A 16804-nucleotide genomic window follows, 5' to 3' on the forward strand; every position below is an offset into this window, starting at 1 on the left:
CTTTACTACCTATAGAGCTTTATATATTTATAGGTTATTTTAGTTTTAAACAGTAACAAATTACCAGATAAAAACTAAAATAACCTATAAATATATAAAGCTCTATAGGTAGTAAAGATCTGCTGTACTTCCCATATATGTGTTAATTATATGCAAAAGTTGTAAGCATGGGTTGGCCACTACTGTGATGTCTCTGCAATATTTATTACCAATTTGCTGCAAATCACCTACTTTCTCAAGAACAGCTGTAGTAAAAACTAAAGCTGATTTTGAACCCTTCAAGAAAGAGTTTCGAACTCTTCAAGAAAAAAAACTACCCAAGCAAAAAAACCCAAAATCAGAATGTTTGAGACAACAAGTTAAGCGGGTAAGGATCACAGAAAAGGAAAATAAAGAACATAAAATATTGAAAAAGCACCTATTTATATTTCCCTCCATAAAACCTCTAATTCCCCTAAACTGTGCCATTCCTCAACACTATCTATATACTGTTATTGACCTTATAGATTTGAATTTCTAGCATAGAATTGTAAATTCCCAATAAAAGCAATTCTTCAATAATTAAGGTCAGAGTTCAGTCAGCATATTGGCTGTTTATTAGCACTGAAGTGACAACCATGGACTGAACTTCTCACTGTGCCCTGCTCATCAGATCAAGAAGCAAAAGAAAATCAATAGTAAAGCTTAAATCCACATTTCAGGGTGCATTTTTCAAACACATTAAACTATTGGAGCAACAAATTATATTTTGAGTGACAAGAAATTGTTTTTTGCTTCAATATGACCTTTCTTCTAAGGACTGCTTTTGAAGTATTATGGGAAATAGTTCTGACTCATTTTGAAGTAAAATAATCTGAATAGTTTAAAGCGCTGATTAAAATTAGGGAATAAAACTATCTACCACATTTAAAAATACAAGGATCAGAGGATGTAACTTTGGATCCAGTAAAGAAATAATGATAAAAAAAATTCCATAAATTGCTTTCCTATCTGAAGGAATTTGGAATGTGTACAATCATTCTTACTGACCAGAACAAGGATTCTTCCCTGAATTATGTTTTATAGATTGAAGATTAATGAAAAAAAGGAAATCATTTTGTCTTTAATAACAGGTAAGTACTCCTCTGTAACTATTTTCATTCTCTTCTGACTTTTCTATTCACAGAAATAGTTCTTACTTTGTTCACCATTCTTGGAACTTCACATGAGCTTTTCCACTTCATTCTGCTCTACAACTGTTGTACATATAAATCCTTTGTAAAAAAAAAGATGGAATTTAACCTAAAAAAAGTTTTCCTAGTCTAGTTAGATGACCCTGAAAAACAGATATAAAATCTTTTTTTTCAGTAAGCAAGGAGATTTTTTTCACTTGTTTTTTAACTTTTTTTCTTTTGCACCATTTTCCTCAAAGTTAGGTCTGCTATTTTTGGACTAGAGACCCACCAATCTACCTTGGATTGAAACATTTTTGTGAAAGAATGTCTATATCCACTGACATTGCACAAGCTATTGCTACTTTCCATATCTATAAGGCTAATTTTAATAACCCAAACAAACCTGAAGAGTACATGCTTACTTATACTCCCAAAATTATTTTGCTGAGAATACACAAACAGCATTACTCCAAAGTGAAGTAAAACATGAATTTAAAAGAACAGCAATCAAACTCTACATGCATTAGAATAGGTGCTTGTGCTTCCTCCCTTAAATGTACATAAACTGTTCTGTCTTCAAGCAGCAGCAGAACTTCTGTGACAGACTCCCTTGTTGCCTTCATTGTTGGAAAAAACAATAGATTTGATGTATATTGATAACAATTGCAACAAAAATGCAACCTGTTACATCTGGTTTTAGTTATTAATTGCTTTGAGACTTAAATATAAAACAGTAACCTAACATTTACAGTTAATCTACACTCAGTTTGCAAAACCAGGAATGAAAACTAGTAGGCAGAGAACCATTCATTCATGGCACAGGTGCAAGTCAGGATGATGATGGGTCATCATTGCTCACTGTTTTTTTGAATATTTAACAGTTAACTTTTGCCACCACTGGAGAAACCCGACTGCAAGTGGCACATTTAGTTTTAGTGAGCCTAGAGCCAAGTGAAGGTAAAGAACCATGATAAACAGCCAGCACTGTCCCCACACAAACACTATTTGATCTGTTGACAGTCATGAGACTGAAAAAAATAAAAATAATATGTCATTGTTTCTGACCTTCTGAGGCTAAAAATAGGTTTAAAATTAAATATCCAGGCTTGGGTTGTTTTTATTTGCTGGTGGTGGGTTTTTTGTTTGTTTGTTTATTTTTGTTTTTGTTTTTGTTTTTTTTTCAACTAAGAAAAAGAATCTTCACAATAGCACTGCAGAGAATGCTAAAAGCAATTTCCACAGGAGTGTGGTCTTGGGAGTATGTGTGCAGTGTACAATGTCAGATAAGGTCCTCAAGACAAGCAAAGAACTGAAATAAATATTGAGAGAAAATTAGATAGCTAAGAAACATTTTTTTCCTGAATGAATTACAACTGAAAGTGTCAGTTTATCCACTTGCTTGTATGAAATGAATTCTTACCATTTGTCTCCCAGTTGTCATGTGTGACCTGCTTACTGGAAACTTTGTGATGGCATTATATTTCCAACAAATAAGATAGATGTTTATTTGTAGAAAACGAGGATAAGCAAAAAGCAGAAAAGGATTTCACCTTCACACACTGATGGATTTTTTTTTTCTGTTTGTTTTTTTTTTGTTTGTTTGAGTTTGTTTTTGTTAAAACAAGGAAAGAATACACAGCATAACCTGACAGAACAAAGAAATGCTGACTAAACAAACCACTCAATCTGAATCGACTTCACTGCCAGAAGTTAGAGAGAGGTGTAAATAGAACCAAAGATGGTGCCAAAAATGTGCTCTCTGCAGAAGAAGAAAATCCAGTTCTGTTTTCAGTTCTGCTGCTGCAAATCCACAGTAACTCTGGGCATGTGATATGAGCTGCCTGGATGTACAACAGTGTAACGTGGGCACAGGTACTTCATACTGCCTTGATACATGGGCACATTATTGCCATGTATACAGAAAACAAGGTTCGTTCTTCCTTCACACAGGAAAAATAACAGATCAACATGAGCAACTATCTTCCACCTAGAAAAGCAGTACACTTCTCACAGCAGAGATAGTTCTACAGAAGAGTGAAGCAAATTTGTCAGCTTTTTCAATGACATAATGCTATACATATTAACTTTCTTAAGAAATCAAACTTTTCTGTTTTTACTGCTATAAACAACTGATGACCACGCACAGAGCTATTTTCAGCAACAAGATCTGTGTGGGAGACTGCTAAAAGTAAGTTGCTTGCAGGGCTTATAATTCATATATGAAAGTAACATAGTCAAAAATCTAGAGTTAGATCTGACAAAAAATTTAGATTTTCATTATGAAGCCCTTATATGACAGACAACAATATATGGATGCTGGCAATGAGAAGGTAGATACTAAAACCTATGAAATGTAATCTTCCCCTCAAAACAGACATAAAAATTTGAGCAATAAACCAGTAAGAGCTTCTGGCACTGTGTATCCAAAACTTCATGCTTTCCCTACCTTTTCTTTAGAGATTTCCTCAGCTAGATCACTCTGCAGCCCTAGCAACCCATTTATACTCAGTTGGCTGTCCACCACCATTATCTGTACCACATTCTGCCCTCATGGATGACCTTATACTGAAGTTCTGGAAAATACCTTACTCACCAACCCAAACTGTCACTTGCTATAATTAGCATTCTGGGAGCTAACAATACAGACATTAAGGCACTGAGAAAGACACATGCCCTGTCTTAGTTCAGTGTATATCAAGTGATCAGTCAGATGACCATTAAAGCAGTGAAGTCTTTTTTCAGGCAGTCGACTTGCCTGGTTCAACCCATGACCTGTCTCTATAGGGTTGTCTTCAGAGAGATGGATAATGATGCTCTTTCATGTTACCTTCCTCACTATGAAAATCAGTGCTTCCAAATTTCCCTTCCTATTCCCAAGACAGCCTGCAATAAGAAAAGCCTGACTTTCAATAGAAGAACAATCTCAAAATCAGGCTGTCATTTAACAGCAACAGTTTTTGCTGAGCACACAGAACTTCACAGTAAAGGGCACTGCCTACTTCAATTTCCCTCCTCACTGAGAACATGGAATAGAATGAGAATCTTTCCTATTCAATTGTCACATTTCAATTTTCTATTGAAATTAAAAAATTCCAATATTTTAACCTATTAAATATTATCACCATCATCCTGTTCCAATTTGGATAGTCAGTTAAATGATTTAATACACCAAAGAAATGCTAAAACTACTAGGGTAAACTTTTATGTAAAGCTTCCATACAATAGAAAGTTGCTAAGCTTGGTGATAGAGTGATGCAGAGAAACATTTAACACCATTATATTTCATTAATGTAAATCATCCCTCATCAAACCAAATTCCTAATTTCTGTTAAATGTATCAAAATTCATTATGTTTTCCTATATATTCTCAAGTGCAACAGCAAATACTCCTTCCAATGATAACATTTATTTTCAGGATCATTTTGTGTACATAAAACAGTCTATTGCAAAAAAAAACCAAAAAACCTCTACTTAAAGCTAAGAAAAAGATCAATTTAAGAGCAGTTGAAAAAAAATGTACTTTATTTTTGTAAACTGAACTTTTAACTGGCAAATCAAAGCCACTAAGATCTTGGGAGACATCTTCTAAGGACTATGATCTCTACACAGCACAGAAAGGATTGAGTGGCCATATTTGTCCTTTCTCATGATAAATGGCTATTGTATCTGTCCCCAGCTATGCAAAAAAGGGGTGTTTAGTTTCAACTGGCAGAGTGTTAAGAGCATTTCAATGTGTCAGGGTTTCGGGTTTTCCTCTGAAACCTTTTTTTTTTTAAAAGGTACTTCTCTGTGGGCCATGGATTTAGCTGTTTTTGATGGACTGGTATCCACAGCCAGTATCATTCATTTGGCAAAATGCAAACATTTTTCCCTCAAAGGAAAAATCTGAGTCAAAACATGCAAAATTGGCTGTGCAGCTAGCATGAATGACATAAGTATCTAACTCCCAAGGCAAAAATACACCGCATTTTGTGTTTTTGAAACATAAAATTAATCATTTTTTTTAAATGTGAAGGAAAATAACCTTGGACTGGACTCCACTCACAGAAGGTAATTGTGCTAGGGACATACTAATCTGATGCTCACATCTATATTTAACTTGCTTTTAGTTGTTTTTTTGTTTCAGTTTTAGAGGAGTCTGTAGCTATCCAGCCTACCATCCGAACCATTACAGTCACTTCAAGAACAGCAACTGCAAAGTAAAATGTGGAAAATCCATTACTAGTTTAGCAGAGAGTTGAAGAAAATTCAGCTTTTTCCAACCCTGAGTTCAGTTTATCTGACCAAATAAATAACCTTCTTCCCAGGATCACAGTCATGCAGAATTGTGTCACTTTCCAAATACAAATAAACACACAAAATCAAAACTTTATGAGAGTGTTGCCTTCACTCTCCCTGACAGGAAAATGGGTGAGGTGGTTTTTGTTTCTTTTATTTTTAGTATTACTTATATACTACACCTTCTTGTCCAGCCATCCTTATATAAGAGAAATAAATATGTTTTACAAATGTGTATCAAACAGAAGTTGTTATTTTTCAGTAATTTTCCCTGTGAGAGGCACAAGTTTTATAAGCTTATTTTGAATGCACATGTATTAAAAAGTTAATTATTTAATAATTATTTAATGCTGAATAATAAAAACTATCACCACCAGTTACATGTAAAAGTGTGATAGCAATGGATGCTTAAGTTATTCAAAATCACTTAAGAAGTGACAGTCTGGGAAATGCCTGAGTAGACACTTGGGAATTCCTGAGCAGTAATGCTATTGAAAAAATCTGGCAGGAACAGAAGCAAAGAATATGAGACAAAGAGGAAATACTTTGCAGAAGTCAATTACATCTGAAATAAGAACGTGCTTATTGACACAGCTACTATAGATTGAGTCAAAATCTAGGGTGCTCCTCTGCTGCACCATGGGGAATGTTTTGAAATTATGTTATTCTTAACATGGGGTTTTCAGAATACTCTTAAATTATTAGACTTGCTGTAATACGATGTAAAGACTGACATAAAGCATCTACTGCAACAAACTACACTCCACAATTCTAGCAATTTTAACAATAAAACTACAAAAACATGATTTCTACACTCGGTTTATGAGATCAGATATTTTTCTTTTTAACAAGTTGAGAAGTAATGCAAGAAGTAATTTACAAAAGTAACAAAAGCAGAACAGTTGGTGTGCAATTTAACTGCTGATTTAAATCGGCTTGCTGTCACAAGTAACTCCCCTAAACTGCTTCTAAAATGGGCAGACACAGAAAGGAACAGGAAAAATAAAACAGACAACAACCAGCAGCAGAAATACTTTAAATATGTTGATGATCTTCCAGCTTCAGTAAGGAAAATCCATTCCAGGATCCAGGACCTGTCTCAGGCATTAAATCTTCCATAGAGAATCATCCTAATTGTTTTAGAGTTAACTGATCTCATATTCCTAAGCAATTCTATGCAATCAGAAGCTTATTTCTTTTTTTGTTAAAGCTACGTTTGAGAAATTCAATTTCAAGGTGTCAACACTGATAGCCATTTATTCTGCACCTACACTGAAGTCTGTGTAAAGGGGATGTTGGAAAACTAGATGAAATGAACAGAAGTCTGACTCTCAAAAGCACTTTTTCTGATTTTCAGAGGAGGAAAGAAAGAGTTATATTACTGCAAGTGTTCTGCCTGTTCTCCTTTACTGATCTTGCCAACCTCTCAAAAGCATTTTGCAAGTTTTTTTTAACAGCACAATAAAACTCAAATTACACCCCCCGTGTTTTATCCTTACTAGATTTATATTACAAACAAAATAAATGAAAATTGGTATCAATGCAAAATATCAACAACTACTCGTAAATACATTTTATGATATCTCTCCACTGTTTTAAGTTATATCAAAACACTGAAATCAAATTGTAATTCTACAGTAAACAGTGGGTCACAAACCTCTCTGCAGAAGTCCTTCAGACTAAAAGGCAAACCACTCCTGACAATCTCTGTCACAGAATACAAACCACCCACCACTCAAAATACGAAGGACTAGAGAGCCCCATTTTAATAAATATTTAGGTCCCAAGAATTCAAAACTTAAGAGACAAAACAATAGGGAAAAACAGAAATACAGACAGAAAGAACTAAACAAACAAAACAACCTTACCTTTCACAAGCTCGGACAGTCCATGCAGCAATTATCCATAATGAGATACTAAAAACCAACAGTACAGTTCCTGGACATATTGTCATTAGAGTCTTCATAACAAAACGGGTATTGAAGTTTATCTTATTTAATGCTCCAATGCTTCTAGATGAGGCATCAGTGAAAAGTTTGCTATGCAAAAGCATAACTCTGGCAATAAGATATAGTCTTAAGAACATTGGTATAGATAAAATAATATCCACATCAGCTGTTGTTGTGGATGGAGCGTAAGAAAAGGCGAGCCGGGCTGTCCATGTGAACGTATAATTCCCAGGTATGGGATGTATAGCACACACCAGTATTTCCAAGCAGATAAAGAAAATACGCTCATAAGTCATGGCTATTCTCCAGTCATCTGCTCCATTGTCCACCATGAACAACTGAAATAATAAAATATAAGGTTAACTTTAGTACATCATTAACAAAACTTGTTATAATTCCATTTTAAAACACCATACTTTTCAGAGCTGCCAATGACCACTAAAAAAGAAAAAAGTACGCCATTTCAGAAAATGACATTACTACATCACTATGAAGAGAAAGATAACTCTGGTTAAGACAAAAAGCATTTTTTTAAGACCTATTTTAAAGACTGCACGTGATACTAAATTTTCATATATTATTTACTAAGAATTCTTCATATTTTGTTTAATTGTAATTTTTGATAAAATAAAATTCTTGACTAACTAAGCCTTGTTCATTCAAAATCAATTGTTTACTCTAAGTTCATAAAGCTGAGACTTATTAAGTGTTTTCAGAATGGATATCTAAAATACAAATTAAAAATACTTTCAAAGATGCAATGTTAAGCCTGCACAACAGCATATCCACATTTCAGCCAAGGTGATATTACAGCTTTTATAGAACCATCCAAGCTGTCTTCAAGGCACCAATACTGAATCATGTAAACTGTAAAACTATGTAAGAAAGTGCACAAATACTCAAAATGATATCTCATGGTGAAAATATGAAAAGTAATGTCCAGCAAATATCAGAGTAGCCCAGACAGCTGGGTGATGGCCACTAGTAGCTGAAAATTAAATGCACATGTTGGTTGTTGCACAGTCAAGGCCTTCACCTTGCCATCCACGAATAAAGGTTCTAAAACATTTCACACTGTTTAGTAAATTATGTTCCTGATGATTTACTAAATAAATAGTTAATCAAACAACACCTGTCACTAATAGAGTGTTGAGACAAGCAAGAACTTGCAAATAGGCAACTTTTTAGAGAGGAATATAACCCATATGTAAAAAGAAGATACAATCTCAATGACAGAAAAAGACTTTCTCATCAACTACAGTCTGAATCTAAACAAGGCTGTTCAGCAAATAGTTAATAGGAAATAAAAATACTTTTGCAGGATTTTTAAAATTAGATTATTTAAAAATGATGGGTGAGAAGGTAAAGAACACAATGTGCTCCCTAATGGAAGAAAAGTACTTTCAGCATGCTAAACACTATATACGCAGCGGAAAAGACACTCATCTGCACTGCTCTCTGCCCCTTTCCATCTTTCAGGAATTTACAAATACAAGTCTGATTTCTCTGTATGTGTTTTTTAGCGATCAAAAACACACTCTACATCCTCCTCACTATACGTTTAGTTTGTTTTTCATAATTGCTCTACTGAAATTGTTTAGAGTAGTGATAACCTTAAATTAACTTTATCATAGTGGAACTGATACCAAAAGAAATAAAGAAGTTAACCATAGTAAGGAGCACAACAAACCAAAATAAATGTATGTCTTTGTGGACTTGTTTTTTATGTTCTTTCCCTCCACCTTACTACAGTCGGTGTCAGTGACAGAATTTGGTACTGGGGGTGGCTGCAGGTTTGGTGTCAGCAAAAAGAGGTCAGGGGCTGCTCTGCAACGTACCCATTGCAGGACATAGCTGAGTTCACCATTGAAGCTTGTGGTGCTTCTGTGAAAGCATATTTAAGAAAGGGCAAAATGCTGCCCATGCAGTGAGGAGTAAGAGCAAAAAGTGTGAGAAACAATGCTGGAAATGCCAAGGTCAGACAAGAAAGGGAGGAGGTGCTCCAGGCACTGGAACAGAGACTTCCCTGCAGGCTTTGGAGAGGACTATGATGAAGGAGGTATTTCCCTGAAGCCCATGGAGAGGACCACTCCAGAGCAAGGTGGATATTTCCCAAAGGAACTGTCACCTCACCTGCAGAGAGCCCACACTGCAGAAGATTCTCCTTACAAGAACTAATGCCCATGGAGGATTCATGCTGGGGCAGATTTACCCTGAAGGGCTGCAGACCATGGAGAGGACCCACACTGGACCACACAAAAAGCATGAGGAGAAAGGAGTGGCAAGGAGAAACTGTCACGGACAGATTCGCATTCCCCATAACCCCTGTAATCATGCAGGGGAAGATAAAGGAGTTGGGAATGAAGATTTCATCTTGGAGAGAGTGGGGCAGGGCAGCGTGGTTTAGTTTTTGCCATTATTTCTCACCATCTTACTCTACTTTTAAATGTCAATAAATTAATTTCCCCCAAGTTGCGACTGTTTTTCCAGTGCCAGTAATTGGTAAGGGATCTCCCCATTTTTATTTCAATTCACAAACTTTTTCATCTTATTTTCTCTCCTTGTCCTGTTGAGAAGGGAGAGCAAAAGAGTGGCTGGGTGGGGGTCTAGCCAAGGTCAAGCCACCACACTTAAGATACAGTTCCTACCTTCACTGCAATATTATTGAAGACAAAGACACTCAGTGTTGAATTAAGCTAAAGAAACACATTCAATGTATACAACATAAGCACATATACTTTCTTTCACCTCTGGTCTCTCCGTAGACTTCGCATACTAGATACATGAACTGACACTGGAAGGCCGATTTATGTATGTATGTTTGTCTGTCTTACCAAAACACTGCTGGTTTACACTTAGCAAATGCACTATCTGGTATTAAGGGCCAAACTTTCAAAGTACTGTAAGGCTCCAGTGCATTTGATTCTTGTAATTAGCCCATAAATTCTGTCAGTCAGATCACAGAAGTGCTACCTCAGTTACAAAAAGATCAAAGTATTTAGAACACCCAGAATACAGATTGACTGAAACCAGCTTGACTGAAAAAGAGAGATAATATCAAATGTCTCAAATGCTGTGTGGGTTTCCAGAGAAAAGAATAAATTAACAACAGATTTAAATATTTCAATTCTAAGATACATATCAAATACATGTCAAACTGGCAGAGTTAAAAACTTTTAAAATCTGCTGAAAAAGGCGATGGTCTTTTCTCCTCCCTTTTTACTTACCATCTTCACAGATTTAAAAAAGAATTCTATATGCAGAAAGTCAATTCAAGAAAAATGATACCTTCAGTATTGGTTCAGTTTAAAAGATGAGAATAGAAGAATGTTGAGTTAAACACAGGCATTAAAATTTGATCTTACAATTTTCACAGAAGAAAATGTTATTTTATGACTCAGTTTTTTAAAAACTTTGAGATGTCATTACGGAATATATACTTGATAACATATTCACCTGTCAGCAGAAGGAAACCCAACATGCTACACAGAAAGAAGTTTCTCTGCAGTGCTCAGTGGAAGAGGTTATGCTTACAGACACAGAAGATCTTTATCAACCTCCCTTGACCTTAGCTGAGCCAATTTCTTCTAAGGAAAATAGTATTTTAAAGTGATAATATCTTCAGCTGTCATATAATGAGATTTAGGAGGTGAAAACATGAAAGGCAGAAAATACCAGAAATTACAAAGGACCACAGAACCAGTACAAAAATTTCTATTCCATGAAAATATTAATATTTCAAAATCACATTTATGAGGTAGATTTCCTTACAGTTCTTTGCATCTAAGTTCAAACTATGATGGATATCAAACATTCTAGAACATGTACGGGCCTCTAACACACACTCTGAATAACAATTAAGTTCAGACATAAGAAAATGACACAGAAATTAATACAGGATTTCACATCCATTTTATATACTTTCAATTATGCAATCTTCTAAACGCAAGTTTCCTTTTTAATTTGGAAGATACAGAGGTATTTGTGTGTGCGTGTGTCCTTGGCTAGGTACTTCTAGTTTGGAAAGTGAGGAACATAAATGAATGGAAATGAGAAAGGACAGCTGAACGGCACAATTTAAAGGTTATTTACACACAGTCTTAGATGCTTTCAGTTAATCCTGTTATAATAACCATGCATTAATTTCAAGATACTACTCCCCATTTGAATTGAGTACGATGCTAGCAATAAAAAGAGAACATAATAAAAGAGTGAGACAACTTTTCCTATACATTTGAGTCCTGCACAGAGAAGGACAAACTCCAGTCAAGGTTAAAGATGTTATGCCAATTTATAGCTTCAAATTTCGTGTAATTATTCAGTGTTAAAATCTAATTCAAGTACTCCATCAGTGTACTGCAAGGTTCTTCAAATACAGAACTCTCATATCCCTTTACTTAGTCTGCACTCTGTATGAAAAATTCTAAAGTTATTTTCACTTGGAATTATGTAATGTATGCATGTAATGTATGCATGTAATCTATGTATGCCTATATGCATGTAATGTATGCATATTGCATGTAAATATAAGATATAGAATCAATCTTTAACTTCAAATAAACTTGGTATTTGTAATCCCACACATTAAAAGCATAAAATAAATATAATATCATAGATATTTATATGGTATGTGTACCTTTCATGTAATACCATAGGAAAAAAAGAGAAACATATTCAAAGTATACAGATTGAACTCAATGACAAATTAGATCAGACTCCATGAAGGACAGAAACAAAAGGAGAGAAGTTAATTTTCTAAATCATTAGTAAATAAAAACTTTCATAGCATGCTACCACAGGTTGTTAATGAATGCAAATAACAAGGAAGCTTATCTGTTTTTAAAAAGCCTTTATAGGTAAAACAACAAGTTTGAAAACTGTAGTGCTACCCTGGTCTAATACTGTGGGGATACATTAGTACAGAAGTAAAAAGGAAGCAACAAAGTGATAAAGCAGCATCAGCTGTAGTCCTGGAAGCATTCCTTGGAGAAATGGAACCAACGTTACTTACAAGCAAATTGTTGCAGTTGTTTAATTTAAGAATCAAAATTTAAAATTGTCAAATACTGGAGTCACTTAAACCTTATAAAAGAACTGATGGGACTACAATTTAGAGTAGCAAAATATAGCCTCTGGGGCTGCTGACTTACCCAAACTTTTGAGAAGTCATTTTTCTATAGTTTGGAGTGCCCAAAATATCATTTACACAACTAAAAGAAAGCCATTATGGTACTCAGGGAGGAAGAAGATACTGCTTTTGTCTCCCTACTCCAAATAGCCAAGTCATTGTCCCAAAACACCCCATTAAGTAAAAATTATTTAAAACCATATGGTGACCTGAGATTGATATCTCAGGCCTTTAGCACAGTTGCCTTTAACTAGAGGATGAAAATTACCTTCTTACATCATCAGAAGGTACATAATCCAATGGTCTGCAAATTACCTAAAGGCCTGTGCTTGACCTTGGAGAGCCTGCAGGAATTCCTGGCAGCTCCTGTACTCCTCATCCTGAATACAATGCCACAGAGCACAGATGTTAGTGGGTTTAATGCATATGTAAAGTCATGAGGCACCAAATGTCCTCTACATACAAAACCCAGAAGGCAAACAATATCTTTTTTCACAAAATTACATGAGGGATTAGCTACCTTGTATTTGCCAGAATGTTTCTCACACCTAGAGCTGAAGTCAAACTTTCTAGTAGGTCACTAGAAATTGATCAACAAGAACTTGTGGATATACCTATCTATTGAATGAAATATGCTTAATTCATTCAAATGAGGAAGCTAGACTGCTCTACTACTTATACAGGTACACTAGCATAAAAACACATATACCCCTTCCGACTATAAACATGCCAATTTAAACAGCAGATTGCAAAAGTCTTGTAGTTTCAATACAAAAATTATTACTTGCATAGTATATTTATTTAAATTTGCATCTCTTTGCAAAATCAGTTTTTCAGAATTATTAATATTTTGTTATAAACACTGTGTACATCAATGCATGTAAAGCAAACTTCATGTTAATGTGTTATGGTGGCTAAAAAGGCTCAAAATACTTGTCTCAAATACTGCATTTAAACAATGCCATCTCAGGAAGGGATATGTAAAAGAGGCTCAGAGCGTTTATAGTCTTTGTGAACTGTATTTTCAGAAGTGCATTACCAAAACCTTCACATTAAAATACATCTGAACTACACATCTTGGTTACTCTGACAAGTCACACATAACCTTAACCATTTCGAAAAACAGATATGTGTTAAACAATGCTCTTAATAGATTTGTCTGTCTCTGTCCCTCAGAAAATTATAAAAAAAAAATGGAGACCTTTTAGAAAGAAAAGAATTTATGATCAAATAAACTAACACAGGGTTAAAATCTGCATGAGCCCACACAGTTAAATTCTGCCTACCCATATTTCCCTTCTGGTTTAAACCACATACTGACAGTACTTTTTTCTATAGCTTTTTCTCTCTAAAGGTATTCAGAAGCATCCCTCAATATTCTTAAATGGCACTGGCCAGATTTTCAGCTCTACTCTTCATCTCAAACAACTACACGCTTTGAGCTTACACCCCTGACAAATGTCAAAAGACCATTATAGCACTCAGCAATTGCTGGGACATACGTAATTTCATTTCATATAGGTCTGTCCATGTATATATAAGTGCTCCAGGGACATAAAGAAGGTGAGATGCTCCTGAAAATGTCATTAACTTTCTATGCCAGTAATAGTACTGAGAACTGAAATCCAAGGACTAGAAAGGGGGAAAAAGAAAAGACATTTCAACATATCAGGATTTGTTTGCAAATGCTATGGAGAAGAAGAACCTCCTGAGATAATTATGGATTGAACTAGGAAATCATCACAAGCTTATAAGTATATTAAAAAAAAAAATCAAAGTAATTATATAATGAGCTCACTATTACTAATAGAGTTGATTGTAAACAAAATTAATATAAAACAATTATTTTTTCACTTTCTTTATTAAAAAAGTATTTCACAAGATGATCTCCTAGTACAATTAAGTTTGGACTCCTGCTTGAATAACCACAGCTGAGCTTCCTCAGATCAGTAATCAACAGAGAGATATTTAGTTACAGGAATTTTTATGAACCTTTAAACAAATTGGAGCTCCATAAATAAAAGTCCACCACTCGGGGTTACTATATTCATTTGAGATATTCAGCAGAATAACCAGTAAGCAACTCAGTTAAACTGACTGGATCAGGAGTTTCTACTCAGTCAATTTCTATGAAAGATATTTCTTAATTTTTAAAATACTCTTAATTTAACAGCTATTTCATTATACCAGATCCTACCCACTCCAGTTGCTTAAAATACAATGAGAATAAGCTCCTTAAGTTACCACCCGTAGAAGGCTTCCATCCAGCATCAGCAGTTCCCAAACGTTTTGTGCCTGGGATTGACAGTCAAAAATGTTCTCCAGTCAGATACAGAAGCAACATGACTTAATAAAGCTCTGAACGTAACTTAAGTGCAAGAAGAATAACAGAGAAGGAACAAAAAACTGGTGGGAGTGGCGATACACCTGAAGGCTGTGCTGCCATTCTGCAGAATCTTGATAGGCTGGAGAGCTGGGTGGAGAGAAACCTAATGAAGTTCAATAAAGGCAAGTGTAGGGTCCTGTACCCACGGAGAAGTAACCCCAAGTACCAGTACAGGTTTGGGGCTGACCAGCTGGAGAGCAGAGGACATGGGAATCTTGGTGGATGACAAGGTGACCAAGAGGCGGCAGTGTGGCCCTGCAGCCAGAAGGGCCAATGGGATCCTGGGGTGCACTGGGAACAGTGTGGCCAGCAGGTTGAAGGAGGTGACCCTCCTTTTCTGCTCAGCCCTAGTGAGGTCACAGCTGAATACTGTGTTCCATTCTGCTCTCCACAGTTCAAGAAATACAAGGAGCTATTGAAGAGGGTCCAGCGGAGACCACAGAGATGATGAGGGGTCTGGTGCATCTCCCTTATGAGGAGAGACTGTGGGAGCTGGGCCTGTTTAGTCTGGAGAAGAGAGGGGATCTCATCAATACATACCTCAGAGGCGGATGTCGAGAGGATGGTGCCAGAGTCTTTTCAGTGGTGCCTAGTGACGGGATAAGGAGTAATAGCCATAAACTAAAACACAGCAAGCTCCACTTCAACATGAGGAAGAATTACTTTACATTGGGGGTGGTAGAGCACTGGAACAAGCTGCCTAGGAGTCTCCCTCTCTGGAGACATTCAAAACCCACCTGAACATGTTCCTGTGTCACATGCTCTAGGTGACCCTGCCTTGGCAGGGGAATCTCCAGAGGTGTCTTCCAAACCTAACTATTCTGTGATTCTCTGATTCTGTGATTTAAGATAATTCTCCTGCATAAACATACAAACTGGGAAAATGGGACCAGTTCACTAAAATAGCATTCATCTTTTTCATACTATTTATTATTCTGTCATTTAAAAAGCGGAGTAGAAATAACAAAGAAAATAAAAAGAATATATATGTTACTACATAACAGATATAGTTACTAAAGAATACACTGAGCGATCCAGAGCAACTCACAAGACCACTTCTTACAATTGACCATGGGATGGAAAAGATACCTAGTTTTCAATATCAGCTTTCCCTATTTCCCCCTGCCCCCCTTTCTCTCCCCACACACCCCTGCAAGAACCTAAGGACTGAGCAAGGTTATTGGGATGTAGCCAGCCCTCAGGAAACATTTCAGCATGTAACCTAACCACATCACAACTTGTCAGAGAGTACAGCTTCCACCAGCTGCCAACCCACACTACCCTCTGCTTCTGCTGGCCTGCTCTGGCTCACTTTCCCTGCTAAAAGAGTGCACCAGAACATTAACTATTTATTACACCTAAAAGGGAAGGTTGCAAAGAAATAGTAAATGCATTCCTTAGGTCCACTTTCACAGATATAAACAAATGACCACACTGAAAAAACAACCATGCTAATACAATAATCTCTAACAACAACAGCAAAAAACTCTTCAAAAATTTCTTCTAGTCTTTTAGGTCTGCTTCAACTACTACACTGAACGTGGTAGCATGAGGATGAAAACACTGATTTCAAAATAAGGGATGATTTTAGTTTTGCACTGAAGCAGCAGTTCCAAAACTTCATATATAAAGAATACAGCACATCTGCCTATAAAATAACTGCTATTTTGCAGAACTAATGTTTAGAATGTATTTACTAAGAAACATAGTGGTCTGTGTTATGTTTTTCTCCATTACAAGTACCTCAGAAATAAAGTAATTCTGATACTATATTCTTCTTGCAGAAACAAAATTTGCTGGGGAGAACCATCTACATTCCAATATATTTATACTATTAATTTTAAATAATTATTTTACAATTTTTCCTTTAGGATTTGTTTTTCTTCATTCAGTACTAAAAATAATTTGT

General features: G+C 35.7%; 1 protein-coding gene across 2 annotated transcripts in view; it reads right to left on the reverse strand.

The window, feature by feature from the left end:
- Window positions 1-16804, reverse strand: part of KCNN2 (potassium calcium-activated channel subfamily N member 2) — a 75900-nt gene that overhangs the window by 46412 nt on the left and 12684 nt on the right. For both annotated transcript variants that reach the window (XM_017807397.1, XM_017807398.1), the window contains exon 3: window positions 7301-7719. In XM_017807397.1, coding sequence (XP_017662886.1) covers window positions 7301-7719 — 419 coding nt within the window. The remainder of the gene's footprint in view (window positions 1-7300; window positions 7720-16804) is intronic.

Source organism: Lepidothrix coronata, unplaced genomic scaffold (assembly GCF_001604755.1).
Source record: "Lepidothrix coronata isolate B3197 unplaced genomic scaffold, Lepidothrix_coronata-1.0 Scaffold18, whole genome shotgun sequence".
NCBI classification, from domain to species: Eukaryota; Metazoa; Chordata; class Aves; order Passeriformes; family Pipridae; genus Lepidothrix; species Lepidothrix coronata.